Source organism: Strix aluco, chromosome 3, assembly GCF_031877795.1.
Source record: "Strix aluco isolate bStrAlu1 chromosome 3, bStrAlu1.hap1, whole genome shotgun sequence".
In the NCBI taxonomy this organism is placed as follows: Eukaryota; Metazoa; Chordata; class Aves; order Strigiformes; family Strigidae; genus Strix; species Strix aluco.
In genome coordinates this window covers 56,651,489-56,671,259 of record NC_133933.1, presented here as the reverse complement: position 1 = coordinate 56,671,259, position 19,771 = coordinate 56,651,489, and the positions used below count along the sequence as shown (strand labels likewise).

Genomic DNA, 19,771 nt, shown 5'->3' with positions numbered 1-19,771 from the left:
TATTCTACTCTCTGTATTCTATAACAGGAAGGTCAAATGGAGAGACTGGAAACTGCCCTGCTGGCAGTGCTGCTTGCTTGTTACATGAAGGTCAGGCATATGATGTTGGCCATCCACAGGAACAGCTGAAACTTCATGACAAAGACAGGTACGTAATTTTTGTGGTGATACTTCTGTGAACGCTTCTCAGTCATCTGGGCTGAAAAAAGCAGTCTTGGTAATAGATGAGTCTTCTAAAACTTAACATTAATACCACTACAATTTTGAAGCACTGACAGAAAAAGTTTCTTCCTATACTGACAGGGCAGACTCTTTTAGGCATCCTATTGTACTGCCATACAGATCAAATTTTTGTGTTCATTGCGAGAGACTCCTTTTTACAGAATTGCAAATCTCTCAGAAGTGAGGGATGGTTGCTGCTGTCTGCCCAGGAGCAGAAGAGTGAGATTTGACCCCATCTGCCTGTTATCTGAAGGCCCACAGGGTAAATGCAGTTGGCTCTCTGTGGATTTACACACTGTATTTGACTCACTGTACTTCCCACGAGTACTTTAAAAGTTGAGAATAGGGTCAGATGTTGCCATTCTGTATTTTTGCATTAATGAGTTGTTAATAGAAGAAATAGATAAGCAATACAAGGCTTACTCTTCCTGGTGGTGGCAGAGCTGTGACTAGGAGACACTGTTTCTTTGATGCCACTTCTCTTCTGTTTTCTGCCTTTTTGCTGGAAGTGTAGCTTAAAAGAAGAAAACCAAACAAAAAAACACCAAAAAACTACCCAGACAACTCAGTGTAGTTCAGGGGACTTACTTAACATGCTGATCTTTCTGAGCTTCAGGTCCTCTGAGCCTGCTTACCTTGTCTGTAGAGTCAATAGTACCCTGTTGACTTCTGCAGTACTCTTTTTATCTCAGATGAAGCTGAAGAAAACAGGCAGAATAAACCAGGTTAATGTCAGGGAGGCCAAAGGTTCTGGCCTATCAGTGATAAAGTTGAGGGTTTTCTTTTAGTTTACAAGTGAAGTTGTTAGTCCTTTGTTGCAGGGCATTTTTCCCACTGTGAAACAAGTGGCTGAAGTGTTCTATACCAAGGCAGAAACTTATATCTGAGGAGGCATAAGCTTGTTCTCATATTAAAGTGCAACAAGTATCCAATAAAATTGCGGTTGGGATCGCTGCTGGGTGCGGGCTGTGTACCGATGTAAATCCATAGATGATATTCATCTTCACCTGCTGCTGGCGCTCATTTGCCCTCCTGCTTAAGACCTGGCTCCAACTCCCTTCTAAAAACCTGTGAAAACACAATACAGGTATTTCTAAGCGAAGCAAGAGCACTGGAAAATTGAATTAGCAGAGGAAGATCAAAAGATGAAGTATTGGGAGTATAAAGATAACTGTAAGACAGTGCATAGACTTCTGCTGAGGAGAACAAGGAACACATTAATTATATGCGAGCTCTTAGTATGTGAGCATTAGGAACATTGACGTGTGGGACCTATAGCCAGTATGCGACCAGAGCTACTCTGTATTACGTAATACTGCATAGATAAGTGATCCACGCACAGCAAATCAATGTTTAAATGTTTAAAGAATTTATTCTGGTAATATCCTTACAATGAAAATAAAAAAAAAAAAAAATCGCCCTCTACAACTACCCGAAAGGAGGTTGCAGAGAGCTGGGGATGAGTCTCTTTAACCAAGTAACAAGGGATAGGGCAAGAGGGAATGGCCTCAGGTTGTGCCAGGGAAGGTTTAGACTAGATATTAGGAAGCATTTCTTTACAGAACGGGTTGTTAGGTGTTGGAATGGGCTGCCCAGGGAGGTGGTGGAGTCCCCAACCCTGGAGGTGTTTGAGTCGGGTCAACATAGTGCTTAGGGACATGGTGTAGTTGGGAACTGTCAGTGTTAGGTTAATGGTTGGACTACCTAGATGATTCTGTGATTATTTCTAATAGTTGCAAGACTGCTTATCCCATCTGTTCTCCAGCAGTTTGAGAGCAAAGCTGAGAGTTTTCTTGTGACGCAGCCAAGTTCTCACTACAATATGGGTTATGAGGCATTTGACATAGTCTTAACTGGGGTGCAACAGATGCTGTATTAAGTAATTTTGCTATGACTGTTTCTATTTTGGTTAACTGTAGGATTAAAGGAATAAGGACCTCCATAAAGGTTGCTTTCAGGAGCAGGGCTACTTTGGTGTATTCTGCCTGGATACCTAGCAAAGGGTAGATGTTCTTTCAAGAATATCCTTCTTCTGTACAGTGTCTTAATTGTGGTTTTGGTTTTCCATTTTCTAGGCTGGTATTGCGTTATGAGGGAATATATAGGGATGAAGAAAAGCCAGACTTCTGCCTAGACCATAACCCAGCAGTGACAATCACTTTTGTTTGCCCATCGAAGAGGGGAGAAGAGGTAACTTTGCTGTTTCAGTTTGTGTTAAATGGTTGGTCTTTAACTTTTGTGTGCATTATCTTTCATTTTTATTCAGGACTGAAGAGAACAGAAATTCACCTGGTTTGCAGCTTGTGAAGAGTGTGAGATCCTAAATATACTCTTCAAAAAGTCTTGTAGAAATTAAGTAATAAACAAGAACTTGAATAGAATTTCCCCAGGGGTGTGTTCGTTCTTGTCTTGATGAATTTGGTTGTCTTTTTCTGGGCTCAAAGCTTTCCTTTGAGAATAAGACAGAGTTAGTATCCTTGGCACAGAGCTGTGCTTGCTAATGAGCGCTCTTCCATCATCAGTCAGGCTGGGCATGCTTATAGCTATTGTCTGTAACTTGTTTCTTTATTAATCTGGCCTTAGTCAGGAAAAAAAAGCTAGCAAGTGTCATTGCATGGCAAAAGTCTGTCACTTACTAAGCAGGCTCCTGAATGCCTTTTGACTTAAAGTAAAATCTTCAGTGTTAAGCAGCAACTCAGTTTTTGCAGGACATAGTTTTAGCCTAGCTTCAGTGAAGTATGATGATCACTTTGATATAATGCTGGGTGATCTCAGCAACCCACACTCCTTGAATTGGGCTAGAGTGGCTATTGCTAATGCTCTGCCATTTCATGTTGTGATGCTTTTGGTTGCAGGTTAGTGAAGGAGGAACTCTTGTCTAGCTACTTTTTGGTTTAATGTTTTGTCCCTCATCTCACCTAGATGGGTACCATACTTCACCCTCATCACTGCAGAAACAAACGTTAGGCCTTTCTCTGCTGTCACTTTGTAATATCTCACTGCAGCTATGCACACTTGTGGTATGAGTAGTATTACTAATGTTATTTGTGCCTGTAACTTATCTGATACTTACCTGTGTATCTGCCTGTTTTAGTGGATGGCACAAATACAGATTTATGAAACAAAGTGAATTTCAAAATGTTTCACTTTAGGTGAGGAAAACCAGTACTACCCCTTCTCTGAGGTGCAGAAATATTTCGCTACAGAAAACACATCTGATGGAAGTGTTGGCTAAAGAATTCTCAGACGTTTTTCAGTCCTGATTTGGACTGAGGGAATGAAAGTTGCTAAAACACCAGTGTTTAAGAGGCTGCTTTGCTTTCACAGAACACTTGATCTTTGCTCACGTCTTTGAGGACTCTGAGGCAAGCACAATCCATGCTGTGCTTAGCAATTTGGGCTTACATACCTCTGCTTTTGCCAGCATGTCAAGGAAAAGTGCTTTTTAAAGTACTGTTACTTCAGCTGTCTTTCTGCTAATGCCTGATACTTTACTTCTGTTTAGACTTCTAATAGTTTGCCACATCATTAATAAGAGCTGTTTTTTTTTTTCTCAACACATATTTCTGAGAGGCCAGAGGCAATGTTTGCACCTCAGGTTTACAGGTGACATTAGTCATTATGGACCCTAAAGGGATGTGATACTGTTGCTTTAAAGATGTATTTCAAATAAATCTCTACTTGTAGTTTAAATTCTGTAATTTCTTTATCAGAGCGCAGGTCCCAAACTCACAGCAAAAACAAATTGCCGGTATGAAATTGAGTGGGTTACTGAGTATGCCTGTCACAGGGATTACCTGGAGAGCAAGAACTGTCTTCTGACTAATGAGCAACATGATATCTCCATTGATTTAAGACCACTTATTCAAAGTCCAGGTAAGCTCACTATTTTCCTTCTGTGTGTGTGGCGTTATTAGCCAGTTTTCTGTTTTCATGTTTGGAGACAGGAAAAATGTCCTCTGTAGATAATTGGGTTTTTACATCTGTTCTGCTGTGTGTTAGAAAACTTCTCCTTTTGTTATTCATTCAGATTATGTCACGCCATATTTAGCCAAAGATGACAAAGAGGAGTATTACTATTACTTGAATATATGTGGGAAAACCACTGCAGGTAACTGCAAGGACGACATGGGATACACTTCATCTTGCCAAGTAAAATCTTCGAATAACCAGCAAAAAGTGGCAGGAAGATTTGAGAATCAAACCTTAAGGTGTGTAAAGGCTCTTTAGCCCTGCTCACTGGTCTGACTGAGCTTTGTTTCCTACTTTGATGCCCTTATTTGTCATGTAAGCAATATTTGATACAAAACACAAGTAATTTTCTCATATTTTTGTAGTATACCAGGATAGCATTAGCAAATGAAGGAGCAGATGAGGTTGGTAGAGGCCATTGCCTAGACAGGGAAGAAACTTTCACTGACTTTGGGGTCAGAATTGCAGATTGTGCTGTGCTGCCTTTTGCCCTCCTTGAGTTTTGCATATAAAGTGGCATCAGGATCGGATGTTTTAGAAGCTGTTCTCAAGAAGAGGGCATTTCAGCTTCCTTTGCAAGAGCATGCATGAATCATATCCAAGACTACTGAGGTCCAGGATTTTGTGGTTTTGGTTTTTTTTGTTTTTTGTTTGTTTGTTTTAAGAACTTCAGGATTTCCAAGTGGCATATAGGGTCAATAGCTTGCGTGAGATTGCAAAGCAGAGATTATTTATCTAGATATAATCTTCCATTCTGACTGTAAGCACATTGGAGTGATCTTCCAGGAATCATGACTTCCTCCACCTGCAAAAATAGCCATGCAATAAATGAATGGGAACAGATATTCTACCACAGCTAGAATAGATTTAGAGCATTCTTTATACAAATTCGTTAAAAGTAACCAGAAAAATCAGTGGATGTAAGCCTTTGTTGCAGTAGAAGTGTCAGTGTTAATGTTGAATAAGCATTTGTTTTCCCTTTGAGCGAGACAAACAAGAGTGTGGTTTCAGTTATGTGAAGAACACTGCGTGATTGTGTCTGATCCCATGTTTCTATCTAAAACTGACTTTTTACTCAGATACTCTGATGGGGATCTCACTTTAATTTATCCGAATGGGGATGCATGTAGTTCCGGCTTTCAGAGAATGACTGTCATAAACTTTGAGTGCAATGAAACAGCAGGTGAGTTTAACAAGCTGTGATGACTCTGCTCAGGGTTTGACTTCTGTGCTTGCTAGTAGACCTTATGTTCAAAGGAATGCATGCTTTGAGCCGCAGGTAACACAAGGAATAAATATTATTAGAGTAAGCACTAATTTCTATGGCTGGCAGGATTATTTTGTGCTGTGTAGTAGCCCTGCTATTCTAAATTTACACTGATGTTCAAGAACATTGAGGTATAAAAGAGCTTTGTTATATAGTGAACAGTTAAAAAAACCCAACAAACCACAAATGCAAGTCCTGTGCAGCAAAAGGATTTTTATTTTCTTTGCTTTTTGCTAGTCCTCAAGTCTCCTTGCTTTTCTCTCCTTCCTCCATTGGAAACCTAACTTCTGTTTATCCATCTTCAATGTTAAGGTAATGATGGTAGAGGAACTCCAGTGTTTACTGGTGAAGTGGACTGCACCTATTTTTTCACCTGGGATACAAAATATGCATGTGTTAAAGAGAAAGAAGATCTCCTTTGCAGAGTTACTGATAAGAGAAAACACTATGACTTGTCACCTCTGATGCGCAGTTCAGGTATGGCAATGAAAACTAGCTTTTGGTTACTTTTGTCCTGAGTTTACATGCCATCTCTAGTGCAGTTCTTTAGCTGAACATTAATCAGCTTTTGCTTTTCTTATTGAATTTCTTGGGTACTGGCGTTCATTTCCCTCATCCCAAAAGGAGTGAGTGCTGTAGGAAAGTAGCTGTATCCCTGACTGCCTTGGTTGCTGTGGTCTTAAGTGGTTTTAAACGTGGATCCTCTTTTGTGATAACAGGCATTTTGGCATGGAGAGGCTAGAACAATTAAGCCAGGTGACTTGTTCTTAACAACCCCCTGTATTTCAGAGTTAGCTGAGAACTGGGAAGCTGTGGACAGTAGCTTTTCGGAGGTAGGGAGGAAGCATTATTACATCAATGTCTGCCATAAAGTGTGGAAGAGAGGAGGAGCTGCCAGCTGCCCAGATGATGCTGCTATTTGCTCTGTAGGTAAGTCTGTCTGTTTGGGTTGGGTTTTTTTTTTTTTAAGGCTCTGAAGGCTTGGCACTTCCCCTACAAATGGAGTTGGCTGCCCTGAGTGCCTTCAGTTATTTGAGGAAACAAAAGTTAAGAGCACATTTCTCTTGTGCTCCCAAAGACCCTAGAAGAAATGATGCAAGTAGCCTTTTCTAACTAAACTCCAGGCTTTGTAGCATGGTTTTGTTGAGATAAAAGCGAACTCCTCTAATTATATGCTTTCTTAAGACTTTCCATTTGGCTAGTTAGTATTATCTTAACAGTGTAAACTTTTGTTTCCCTGGGAAGAAGTGATGTATTTACTGTCTTTACAGATAAACAAAACAACAGTAAGAATCTTGGAACATTTGTATCTTCTCCTAAAAAGGTTGGAGAAAATATTCAACTTACCTATTCAAATGGAGACAGCTGTGGTGTTAATAAAAAAATCAAAACTGTCATCACTCTAGTGTGCAGACCAGGTGAGAATATCCACACCCTGTTCTCTGATCCAGTTAAAAACTAGAGGTCATTTAATATGCCCAGACATGAGTGCTAAGTCTTAGCATGTGTCATCTTTTATTGCCTTCTGTGCAAAAGCTGAAGCACTGTGGTTTGTTTACTGGGATGATAACAATGTAATTGCAGGTATTTAGCTCTGTTCACCTTTTATACAAGTACTTCTTAAAGACCCTTGAGTAAGTCTCTTGAACTAAGATCCTCCCAAATGTACTGAAAGTATGTTTAAGTGTTTAAAGCTCCACAAATACTTGGAAGCTATATAAACACTTTCTATCCCTAGATTGTCTTGATGGGAAAGACTGGCTTTGAACTGAGATGAGATACTTTAGACACAAAACATACTTACTGGAAGAGAAGGTTAAATTGCTTGCAGTTAATAAAAAGCAGAAGCATTTGCAGAACTTGTTAATGTTGTTTATCTCCATATAATAGTCCACTAGTTTAACCATCTCCCAGGGAAATAGAAAAACTGTATTCCTCTACCTTAGCCTGAGGAAGCTGAATCCTCCAAGTGTGCTGGCTGTTAGGATCAGGTTATGCGCTACTTCCTAATAATGCTGTTGCTTTGTAGCAAAACACCAGGTTTGTGTATCAAAGCAAACGTTTTTTCGAAGTGTTATAGTACACAGGAACAGACTGAGCAGTGCATCCTCAATTCTGGGCTAAACTTTTATTCTGGGGAGAAGGATGCAAAGAATTTGTGGAAGGAATGTTTGGTTCTATTTAGTCCTCATTTTCAGAGGAGCAGTACTTTAACAGTTAATCTTGGTATGCTGTTGGGGACGAGTTAGTGTTCCTGGTTGCTTTTGGCAGCCTGACTGTCTGTATGTGTAACACATTGCTCTTATGATACCAGGTGATCTAGAAAGTGCTCCAATCTTGATGTCTGAGGGTACATGTTCCTATGCATTTGATTGGTATACTGCTGCTGCATGTGTCCTGTCTAAAACTGAAGGAGATGACTGTCAAGTCTCTGACCCTCAGGCAGGTATGTATTTACATTCAGCAACCTGAAAGGTTGTAAGGAATAGAACTTGTCACAACACCGAGTCCTTTTGATGCGCAAGAACAAAGCGAGTTCAGCCTAAGTCTAAGCACCCACAACATTAAAGCACAGCAGTTTTAAGCATGTGGGTATGGAAGATCAGAACAACATGAGCTTAATATTCCCCTAGTGTGTGTGTGTATGTGTAGGAAAATAGGTGTAATGTGTATTTTACTGTAGTAAATCTCTCTGTATAAGAAAACATGCTTTTAGTATGTCCAGATTGTTTTTGGAACATGGAAGGGGTCTTGTTCAAGGGGAGGTGAACTAGCTGTGTGACTGGTAGCATCAAAATCTGTGAGAGATGACAGGGAAAAATATCAGACTGATAAAGTTTATTCATTCCCAATTAGGCTTCTCTTTTGATTTATCACCTCTGGCCAAGAAAAACGGGCAATATATAGTTAATACTACTGAATATGTGTTTTACATAAACATCTGTGGCAGTGTGCCTGATGAGTTGTGTCATACAAAATCAGCAGCATGCCAAGTAACACAAAGGTGAGTAACTTTAGTTTTGTTGTCTGCAATAGATCTCTTGTTGCGTGATGTATTGTCTGTGTGTAAGTGAACAATTTGCAATAATTACTGTGCTGCCTGTAATAGATTCAGGTAATTTGTATGTAAAATATTATTTGGTAGTGCAGTAATTATGCTGCCAGCTGTTTCAATCAAAGTGCACACACATGTAATCTTCTTTACAGCTGGCTTTTGAGATTGAATGAGTGTGTCCATTGCTCCCCCTTATGTTTCCCATAGGGACTGTAAGTTGTAGATTAACTGCTGCAGCTGTATTAAGCCAACGCACCGTTCGGATTCAGGGTCAGCTGGATTCCAGAGCTGTCCTAAAGAAACACTGCTGCGCTTGGGATGAGTAGTGACTGCCTTTATGCAGTAGTGGAGCCCAGAGCGTGGGTCTGCATGATATTTCTGCTACTAGAAGTGCTGCGCAGGCACAATCCCACTGTGTACTGCTACTCTGATCATCACTGCGTAACTGCTGTTATTTTCTATAAGCTACAAGTGAGATGGTATCTGTGCACTTCAGGTTCCAGGTCAGCCTGTTGCCAGAGATGTGGTACAGTGCAAACACATGCAACTGTACTTGAGTTGGCTCTGAGTTACTCTCCAGCCAAGGAGAGTTCAGTGCAGACACTGAAAACATTCTTCAGGCTAGGTCTGATAAAGCCAGAGTAAAGAAACACTCCTGAACCAAAGCTGGTCCTGAGCTAAGAGCATGTGAAGACAGTTTTCTTCCCTCAGTGAGAAGACTTGCTGGTGTGCAGTGCTAGGTCTTCACTGTCTGCATGTATTTGCATGAAACCAGTTTGAGCCCAGCATTAGGGTGTCTGCAGTTTGCATTCTACTCTTGAAAATGGGAACTTGATATTTCTGTCACTGTTCTAGAGAAGGGAGTATTAAAGTCTTCTGGATATCTAAGCAAGTTACAACTTCGTTTCCTTTCCAAAGAAGGATACGTGTTCGTGTTTTAGGTTTCCTTTTGGCAGCATTCTGTTCACCCTAGCTCACTGATGTCTAGTCAATCTTATTTAGTTGTTGTCGTCTTATAGTGTCTTCTATAAGCTTACCTGTGTGCTAACTACTTGTAAGATTTAAAGAGAGAGTTAATTTTGCATTCTGTTCCGTCTCAAAGCCCACTTTCTTTTCTAGTAAGGATCAGTTCTGGAGTCTTGGGCTGCCCAGTTCCAAACTTTCATATTATGATGGTCTGATTCAGTTGACCTACAAAAATGGTACAGCATACAATGATGAGAAGAAAACACAGCGATCTACCCTTATAACTTTCCTGTGTGACCGTCAGGCTGGAAGAGGTCAGCCTGAATATCAGGTAAGAAGTTCTACACGAAGAAGGGAAGGATCTCCATCCCAAAACCCTGAGGCCTGTGCAAGCACAGATTAGTGAAAGGAAATATCCAGTATCTATAAATCAGACTAAGAAATAGTTATTTCTCTTGGTATACCTACCTCTTGTTGCAGCCATAGAGCTTGTCTTGACCACTGAACAGTAAGCTGTTCACCCGGCTCCACGTTCTTACTTCACTTCAGTCTCTGGGCAATGTAATTACTAGTGATTTTGTTCATCTTGTATTTCTAGCTGCAAAAAACCAAACTGACAGAAGTAACAAGTGGTAGGAGGACTGTGTGTCCTGTAACACAGCAGACAGCAGTTACTTTGCTCTAGTTGCTCTGGTTCTGTTATTTCTGGAAAGTGTTTTTGGTGACACAGCAAATGACAAGATCTACAACAAAACAGACCTACACAAATCAATCTGAGAAGGTATATCCCAAAACCAAGGGGAAATAACAAGCTTAACATATAAAGGAGTAGCTGTGGGTCACAAAGTATTCTGTGTGGAAGGCCTCACTGATCTATTCTGCTGGTTTTTAGATAGAAGATAGCTATACCTACAACTTCAGGTGGTACACTGAATATGCTTGTCCTGAAATGCCACTGGAATGTGTTGTGACTGATCCCAATGCCATGGTCCAATATGACTTGTCAAGGTAGGAAAGTAACAAATACAACATAACTTGGCTATTCTAGTTTAGTGTTCTGACTGATAGCTTAGCACTGGATGAAGTTGGTTTCCTGTGTAGGCAGCAATAGAAACTTCATCTGTTGTGACAGTCTTAACTGCAAGTATCTTGAAATGAAGACAATATTTCCTTCTGGTATACTGACTTGCCTCCTAAGATGCAAGTTGACTTTTTGGGATGGTTTTGTTTAATAAAAACTTACTGCTTTTTCAACTGCGCTCTACTTCCTAGGGGTATTCTTTTTAATTGTAACACTTAAAAATGAGGGGAAAAAATTACTCTGAAATGCCTTATGGTTGCTCTGTTTCTTGAGACTGACAGAGAAAGCTAGAGAGAATGAACCTACGAAGAATGTGTGTACTTAGCATAGAACTTTCTCTTCCTGCTCAGCTTAGCAAAATCTGAGAAGAGAGGTGAAAACTGGTATGCCATGGATAATTCAAGACCAAGTGAGCGCAAGAAGTACTACATAAACGTCTGTCGACCACTGATTGCTGTCCCAGGATGTGACCGGCGAGCGTCTGTCTGTCAGATGGAGTATCGACGTGATCATGTGAGTATCCTTTCCATCCCAGCTCAGAGCTGGTTTGCTAAGTGAGTGAGATTAAGGGACATGCAAGATAGGCACATGAATTCTGGCTTTTTTGTGCAAAATATGGTAGTGTTCTGTGTATCCATAATGTTGGCATAATCACTGCAGAGTGGTAGACCTCCTGTCTACCTCTTTAAAGACCAAAGCTTTAATTTTTACAAGTGTACCAGTGTCGTGTTTGACATGCATGATTCTTTTGTTCTATGTTGCAGAGGCAGACAAACTGTATCTCTTCTGTGTAAACTGCTGTGGTCTCAAACTGCTAGCATTGCTTTAGGAACAGGCTGCTCTCCTGGATACTCTGTCTTGCTTTAGATTGAATTGTGGAAGAAAAGTTTTTAAAGATTCTTTGTCACCCCACTCTGAGCTTTCTTTGGCTTTGAGGAGTAGATTAGGCAGAAGTTGCCAAGCAAAAAAAAAAAAGGGGGGGGGGGTTGGTGGTTATGGGCTTCTACTTCTATATTTCTCTGAAGTGTATCAATTTATTATGGGACTGTTTGTGCTGACAGGCTGGATGGACACTTTGCCCCAGGTCTGGCTTCAGTGCTACTTGAAGTTGTAGGGAAAGTTGAACTAGAGGCTCACCAACCTGTCCTAATTCCTTCTGTAAAATGGAGAAAACACCTTCTCTCCGTACTGTTGTAGAGGATGTCTGAGTGACTGAATCTGCACATCGCCATCATGGCACTTGAGCTAAATATTACTAGTTTCCTGTGCTTGTGTTAGGCCTCGTTGTGTAAGGCTGCTTACTTTACTTTACATATGGAGACACATTAGGGCTTCATTACTTCATTGCTGAAGGCACTGGAGTAAGAAGTGAGCGCACTGGATCAACATAAATGCAGAGTTGTTAAAAAAAAAAAAAAGGGAGGGGTAAAAAAAAGCAGAAGTCTTTGTGGACAGAGCTGCTTTGGAGGTGTATTATTCTGTTTGTTGCTGTCGCTACCTCAAAATAATTTCTTAAAAATAGGAAACACCAGTTACCTTGCAGAAGTGAAGGTTAATTTGGACCTTGGACCAAACAGCACCTACTGTTGTTCTGATGCTCAGTTTCTGCTAGTGCTTTTTAGGCTTTGTTAAGCATTGCAGACCCCTAAGGTCAATTGTAAGAATGCCTGGAGGCTTCCACATACTGTGTTTTGAAGATCTGTATAAATTAAATCCTAATTACTGCACATGAGGCATAGGCCTCCCTAAATTCCTAAGGTGTGTAGCTCGTGAGATCAGGATGGCTGTTGTGAGGAACTACAGGCACCTTATTGTACTAAAAATAAAAACAACTAAAAACCAAAGCATGCCTGCTTTTGGAGCTTGTCTGTTAAATATATAAAACTTAAGTAGAGAATGGGGGAGAAATGTTGGGAGATCTCTACACCTTTGTTATCTTCAAAACTCTCAAGATAACCTCCTGGATACAAGATTATTGTGGTGGGTATTTTCTTCTTTCTGACTGTATCTAAAACTTCTCACTTGAGTTTAGAATTGCTGATATGGTTTTTTTTATTTCTAGGCTTCTTACTCTGAAGTCACCTCTATTAGTAATCTTGGTGTTGCCAGCAAAGAACTAGTAGTTGAAAGACCTGGACACATTTTTCTAACTTATGCAAATGGCTCTGTGTGCATCGATGCTGATGGAAAGAAAACTACTTATACCACCACCATCCACTTCATCTGTTCCAGGGGTGCTCTTGTAAGGACAACTGATCTTTCATTTGTTGCTTCATCAGAGTAGCTTTTCCATCACATAATGTGAAACTCCATGAAGATGTATAGTCTATAGGAGATTCATGACAAGGGAGACTTTCTGAGGACTTAAAACAGAGGTGTAAAAACAAAGCTGACTTAGATGCTAGAGAAGTGTGTGTCTCAGACTGAGTATTTTATCATAAGGAAGAACTAGTTAAAAAGCACTGTCCACTGAGGCTGTTAGTATTTCAGACTAGTCTAATCAGCATAAAAAATACACAGGGACTTAAGACTGAGGAGTTACACATGCAGACATTGCAGATCCTCTTAAGGGGAAGAATATTGTAAAGTGCATCTTCAGGCTTAGGTTCTGCATCCTCTGTAGCTTGTTGATTCTAGATGAGTTCTTAAATCTGTAAAGCTTTTGCTGATACAACTTCACATACTGAAGTTTAGACTGAGGGGATTGTTAGACTGAAGCTTGCCTAGACTTGCTCTTGCTGGTTTGTGAATCTGCTGGCCTCACTCCCCTCACTCACGTGATTTTCAGCTCAAGAGGTTTGGTGAAAATGCAGCAGTTATGAGCTGCTTTGGTTTTGCCTGAAAACACTCAAATGAAGTGTGTATAGCTGACACTCCTGTTACCTTGTTACCTCAACTAAGAGTTTTGTGTTGCTTGATTTTTACTTTTTATAGTCGACTATGCGTTATACGCCAAAACTCTGGAAAGTTTAGATTGAGGCAAGGCCTGCTTATGCATGTCTAGTTTCACTAATGAATTTAATCTGACTGTTTGGATGTCAGATTCAGTTCTTTGCTAAAGCTTAATGACATGATAAGTGTTTAGCTAGACAAAGTTTTCAGTGGTGACCTTCAAAAAAATAGGGGAGAGGGAAGCAGGGGGAGGGAACTGTGTGTATTTGTAGTGAAGTCTGTTAGGAGAACCTGACAGTTTCTCATAAAGTGGAATCTCAAACATGAGAAGGTGTTGACTGTTACACTTATACTGGTCTTCTCTCTGCAATCTGTTTCCAGAATAGCAGCCCACAGTTTATAGCTATTCAGGAATGTGTGGCCACTTTCTTATGGGAAACTGAGGCTGCTTGTCCAATCAAGGAAACAAAAGATGATTCTCAGGTGAGAAAGGGAGTGATAATTGTATTCATAGTCTCAACATACTATTTTTTTTCTAGCACTCCTGGTTGCTGTGTTTAAATCGACTCTTGGAGAAAACTAACTGCATTGAAGTCTGAAGTTGATCATGATGGAGTCTTGTGATATCTTATTGCTTTCCTGAAGTGTTCACGAAATGTGTAACTTCTGACCAAAGTATTCAAGTGCGCTCTCTCAAGAACAACTTACTTACTGTGACACTGAATGTTTCGTTCCCTAACAAGCTTGCTAGTAAAACTGAGTTTATATGTAAGGATATATATTGTCCTTGTTTGCGTACAGATCATCAAATAAGGCTTTTAAAAACTTTTTTTTACACTGAGCTATCTAGTTGCCGCTGCTGTACAGGTCTCAACATAAACATGTTAGTGTGAAAACAACCCTCAGTTAAAATTTCCTTGCTCATAGCTAACCTGATTGATGTAATCTGTTAATTTGCACTTTGATATGTTGGTATGTGGCTGATGTCAGTGGAGTATTGCTACTGCCAGAGCTGTATTCTGGTTGTCCAAAGTAAGTTGTTGATTGGTATGCAGGCTAGGAATAGGTGTAAATCACTACTTTGGCTCCTTAAACAAGTTAGAGTTAAAACTTAAACAGAAGGAATGCAGAAGGAGAAAATAATGCTCTAATAATTTTTTTTTTTTCAGTCCTGCTCTGTGCGAGATCCAAACACTGGCTTTCTGTTCAATCTGCAGCCATTAGCTTCTGTAAAAGGCTATATGGCTACTGGCATTGGGAAGAATTTCTTGGTAAGGATTCTGACTGTACAATCTATTGCTTATGGATGCTGTTGTTGCATTTTTTCAGTATTGCTTAGTGAGCAAGTGGAGCTTTGTCTCAGTCTTCTTAAGAAATTTGCGTTGGCAGGAAAGTACTGTGCTTGAGGGGAGGAATGAAAGATAACTTTATTCATCTCAAATGGTCTTAAAAGCATCGAACTTCTCGTTCTTAGCAAATGTAAGGCAGCCACACTTTCGAGGCTACGCATGGTCTTCCAGTTATGGACTCTCTTGTGTAATACCAGTTTATCTGCTGGTGCTGAAGAAATGGACGGTGGAAGCCTAGAAAAAGATTTAATTTGTCCCTATCAGTGTTCTTAATGTGATCTGCATGTATCAGTAGTCCTAGGCTGTCCACAGGTGGTACTACCATAACGTTTTTTAGTCTAAAAATAAACTTGCTAAACCACATCCTGTACTTCTAGTGGGGAGAATTTGTGGACCCTGTAAACTGAAGATTGAGGATATTGTTCGTGTATTATACTTGGTTGTCTTGTGTTTGAAATAGTTCTTGACAAGTGAGTTCTACTGATGTAGAAATGGCTATGTGGACCTAGTTTTTCTGATGCAGTTAATACTGTGTACACCCACATGTTTTCAAAATTTCTAGCTAAACATTTGTGGACCTATGCCAGACTGTGGTAAAATCAATGGCAAAACAGCTGCTGGATGTGAAGCAGATAATCTGACGTCGGTGAGGCTGGTGGAATTGGACAAAACCCTGTATCTCTCTGGTGAAGGGTTTCTAACTCTTACCTACAGAGGTCCTCTTCGTGTGCAATCGGGTGAGTTAAGGAAATACGCAGTGGAGATGGATGCTCGTATTGTTCAAACTTCCTGAGAATGGTCTTCATTCTTTCCTTTGGTTGTGTACTAAAACCTATTGGGCTTGTTGCTAGTCACTTAAACAAGCTAGTTCATGTGAAAATTTTAGGAATAAATCAAGTCATGCAGAATGGTAATGGCCAGTTTGCAGTAACTCATGTGCATTTCAAATCTCCTGGAAACAAACCAAATATAGTACAGGGTTTTTTCTTTACTGAGTAAATAAAAAATATTGCTCCTTGCATGGAGAAATGGATAGTCAAATTGGGAAAACAAGCAAAATAAACTCTGGCTCTTTTTCTAAGTAAAAGTCATCGCTTTAAGCTTCAGGTTCATGAATAATGCTCTCTAAAGTTGTTTCATATCTGAAAGGTCATTTTTCAGTAAGCTTATACTCTTAATTTCTTGAATAAGTGCTCTATATAAGTACTTCATGTACACCTCCTTCATGAATTTAAGTCTGTTTTGCAGATAAGATGAATGAAAAATGAAAAAAATCTAACTCTTGGATTTTACATGTTCTCCAACTGTACTGAAACTGAGTTTTCATAGAAAGGCATATGACACCTTAACAACAAAAGGTTTTTAGGAAAACAGGATTTTGGATTCAAGAGCCTCAGATGCTCCTGAATGTTCGTCCTCTGTACAAATTGCTGTGGTGATATCTCTTATTTTCCCAGTTGTGGTGTTTTTATACCTAATATACAACGGGAAACAAGTGATTGAGCTCTCATGTATTTTACTTTTGAGAGCTGTGCCATTTTGATAACACTGGGATATGTTGATGACAAATACTACTCCTCCCTCCACCCCTAATTCTACGATTTCCTGTGGGCTGTGGAAGGGAGGACTAAACACAACCTAACAGAAACAAAACTTTTAACAGAACTTAACATAGGCTGCTGAAATAGTATCACTATTATTTGTTCAGCAGTCATTACACTGAACTTCTTACAAACAAATAAATAAAACCCTCAAACCAAAAACTTTGCTATGTGTGATGTAATTTAGAGTTTGCTGGTACAGCTGACTTGATGTTTTATAGGTTTTCTGTTTCTTCAAATATGTCATGTCCAAGAACTAGGAAGCACAGTTCAGTGAAGGTAATTATGCTCTTGAAATGTCAAGGGATTCTGGTCTCCCATTTGGAGAGACAGTTGTGGCTGCTAGGCAATTTAGCACAAGCCTTCTAAAGAAGGCTTGTGTATTTACAATTAAAAAACCATAAACAATAAGGTAATGTTTTCCGTGAAGCAGTTAACAATAAGAAACTTACAAAATTTTAAAGTCAAGTGTTAGCTTGAACTTAAATTCAGATATTCCCAAGTGATCCAGCAGCAGATAAGTGTTTGTTTTACAGGAAAATCCGACACGTTCACAGTGACTTTCATTTGTAATGATTCATATCCTGGAGAGCTTAAGTTTGTGCGTGAAGAGATAAACAGTGTGCTGAACATCCATGATACTTTCTTTGAGTTTCACACAGCTCTGGCCTGTGCTCCTGCTCCTGTAGACTGCCAGGTTACGGGTAAGTACCTGTAATTTGGGTACCTGGAGTTTGGGTGGACTCTGTCAAGCAAATGTTGAAAGGATTAACTGAGCAGCAAACTTCTGCAGAGGAGGGCTTTAATAATACCTGTTGTGAAGACATTTGTAAGACTTGAAGTGTTTACAGAAGGTGTAGAGAGGGAGAGGAAGTAAGTTGTTTGAAGCAGGCTTAACTTACAAAGACAGACAAGAAGCTAACGTGGAACATAGTGGTATACATAAGAGAGCTGATAATTACTTTATCACGACTGGGTGCTGCTTCAGTCCAACTCTGAAGAAAATGGGTAATTTATTACTGGCTTCTGGAAAAATGCACCTGTGAATTGTGGAGTAGTTACTTGTGGGAAGTAACTGTCAAGGAAACTGTTCTACATTTGGGGTAGTGACATTTTTTATGGAAACAGTACCTTCTCTCAATGGATATCTAATGTGATTCTGAAAATTACTTTGAATTATGTGTATTCATCAGTGAAACTTGTATCATTTCAAACCCAGTACTTCTTCAAGTTTCTAACAGGTTGTGTTTCAGCTTACTGTGTGTACCATATCTCTCTCAGATGCTGCTGGCAATGAGTATGACTTAAGTGACTTGAGCAAAGAGGGTGAACCATGGGTTGCTATAGACACTTCAAAGGAAGCAAAGAAGCGAACGTTTTTCTTGAATGTCTGCAAGCCTTTGCCTTATGTGCCTGGATGCCCTGGTAAGCCAAGTCACAAGCATTTCTTAACTTGTGACTTCTGATGCAAGACCTTATATGTAGAATGATATCCCTGGTTATTTCAGTAGAATTCCTTGAATCCTGCCCGTTCAGTCACTGAACTTGCATAGACCTGGGTGAGCTATGTCAAGGGTATAATGAACAGTCTTTCTCAAACTGAGAGCAGTCTTAACGCTCATCAGGACTCTTGCATTGAGATGCATGGCAATGCATTTGAGAAGAATGCATTGAGGACACTATTTGCCAGTATCCTTGATATTTTTTTTTTTTTTTAAGATGAAAGGAAAGTGAAAAGTTGTTGGAAGTCTCCTAACTGAATGAGGCCAGAATGAGAAGCTTATGCCATCTTATTGTACTACTAGCCAGTTTGATTTAAGTTGTTCCTGTAGTCTTTTATCAGTCTGTGGGAGCAGATAAATTAGTGCAGTTCTAAAGAAGTCAGTGAATGCAGGGCAGTAACTTTTTCTATTCGTCAAACGCTTTAGGCACACAATGTCTCTAACTGTATTTATGAAAACACTTCTGTTGAGTTCTGCTTTCAGGAGTTTGAGACAGCCTGCTTTAATGCTCAAAGCTCTCTTAAAGCTACTCCATTATGTTATTTTACAATAAAGTTGTAAACTTTTGTTTAAAACTATTGTAAAAAACCTCCAATTGTCAAAGCTTTGAACTAAAATACAGGCTTTTTCTTTTTCCTGTAGGTGGTGCCATAGGATCCTGTGTGAAATATGCTGATGAGAGCAAGAACCTTGGAGTCATTCAGATAAACCCACAGGCTGCTACTGATGGGTCATTAAGCATTATTTACTTGAATGGTGACACATGCAAAGATAAGCGTTATTCTACACGTATTATCTTCCAGTGCGACCAAACAATGGTAATTTTTTGTGCTAATTGCTATTAGTGAGTATTTTAGAGCTTGGACTTACTATAACAAAATAGCGTTTATTCCTCATGGAAGGGAGAGGTTGGTTCTAAAAAGTAATATCTTGTATAGAGGCTTTTCCATTGTATCTCCTTACAACTGCTTTCCTGAGCCTGTAGAACACAATAGTGAACTCTATTGTGGAATCCCGTGAGCCACCAAAGCAGCTCTTTGCTGAAAATGAGTACTGAAATTTCATAATAGACATCTTAAACTGTGCAACTGCAATAAAAAAGGATTCTGCATGTACATTTTGAGACTTGCAATGTAATTCTTAATAAGCCTCCTTCACATGGCTCTTTTCTGTAGGGATCGCCAGTGTTTGAGCAAGAGGATGACTGTGAGTTCATATTTGTTTGGAGAACCTTGGCAGCGTGTCCTGTTCACAAAGCAGAAGGTAAGTGTAGTTAGTAGAGCTTTAAAATATCAAACAAATCTGTATAAGAAGTAGTTAGTAAAGCTGTGTTTGTTTATTGCCCTGTGAATCTTTCTGTAAAAGGTGCTGGCTTGTGGAGGGATGTCTCTTCTGAGCTTTAAGCCAGCTAAGAGCCACATCTAACAAAAAGTACAATTTAAGATGACAGGCAAATGTACTTACCTATTTAGGGAAAGAAGATAAAGTAATAATGCTGTCTCTGACAAATCATAGTACTACCTTGTTAAATCACAGGTAGACTTGCTAGTGTCTTGTAAATCTTAAAAAAGCATCAGACTTCATGAGAATGCAGTTGATCCTATGCCTGGTAAGTCATTCCCTGTGCCCCATGAAGACTGGAAGCTATACTGTAAACTTGACCCTTGTTAAACAACAGGGGACAGGCCAGTGGGAGAGTATCAGAGTTTACAGTTGGCTCCAGGACATGCAAGAAGGAATCACAGGTTGTGGTTCTGGTACTTGGTAGGCTTTTACATGGGAAGCTGAATATGCAGGTATCTTCTCTGCCCTTGCAGACTTTGTTTTGTAACTTGCAGCTAATGTGTTATAAAACATCCAGACT

General features: G+C 39.7%; 1 protein-coding gene across 1 annotated transcript in view; it reads left to right on the top strand.

Moving 5' to 3' along the window:
• IGF2R (insulin like growth factor 2 receptor) overlaps nt 1-19,771 on the top strand; it is a 59,854-nt gene that overhangs the window by 17,218 nt on the left and 22,865 nt on the right. Inside the window, exons 6-26 of the mRNA XM_074818651.1 lie at nt 28-148; nt 2,298-2,412; nt 3,936-4,098; nt 4,253-4,433; nt 5,274-5,377; nt 5,774-5,938; nt 6,251-6,391; nt 6,733-6,879; nt 7,776-7,907; nt 8,318-8,465; nt 9,636-9,813; nt 10,375-10,490; nt 10,914-11,076; nt 12,626-12,805; nt 13,837-13,938; nt 14,625-14,726; nt 15,367-15,541; nt 16,942-17,109; nt 17,687-17,830; nt 18,550-18,725; nt 19,083-19,170. Coding sequence (XP_074674752.1) covers nt 28-148; nt 2,298-2,412; nt 3,936-4,098; nt 4,253-4,433; nt 5,274-5,377; nt 5,774-5,938; nt 6,251-6,391; nt 6,733-6,879; nt 7,776-7,907; nt 8,318-8,465; nt 9,636-9,813; nt 10,375-10,490; nt 10,914-11,076; nt 12,626-12,805; nt 13,837-13,938; nt 14,625-14,726; nt 15,367-15,541; nt 16,942-17,109; nt 17,687-17,830; nt 18,550-18,725; nt 19,083-19,170 — 3,009 coding nt within the window. The remainder of the gene's footprint in view (nt 1-27; nt 149-2,297; nt 2,413-3,935; nt 4,099-4,252; nt 4,434-5,273; nt 5,378-5,773; nt 5,939-6,250; nt 6,392-6,732; nt 6,880-7,775; nt 7,908-8,317; nt 8,466-9,635; nt 9,814-10,374; nt 10,491-10,913; nt 11,077-12,625; nt 12,806-13,836; nt 13,939-14,624; nt 14,727-15,366; nt 15,542-16,941; nt 17,110-17,686; nt 17,831-18,549; nt 18,726-19,082; nt 19,171-19,771) is intronic.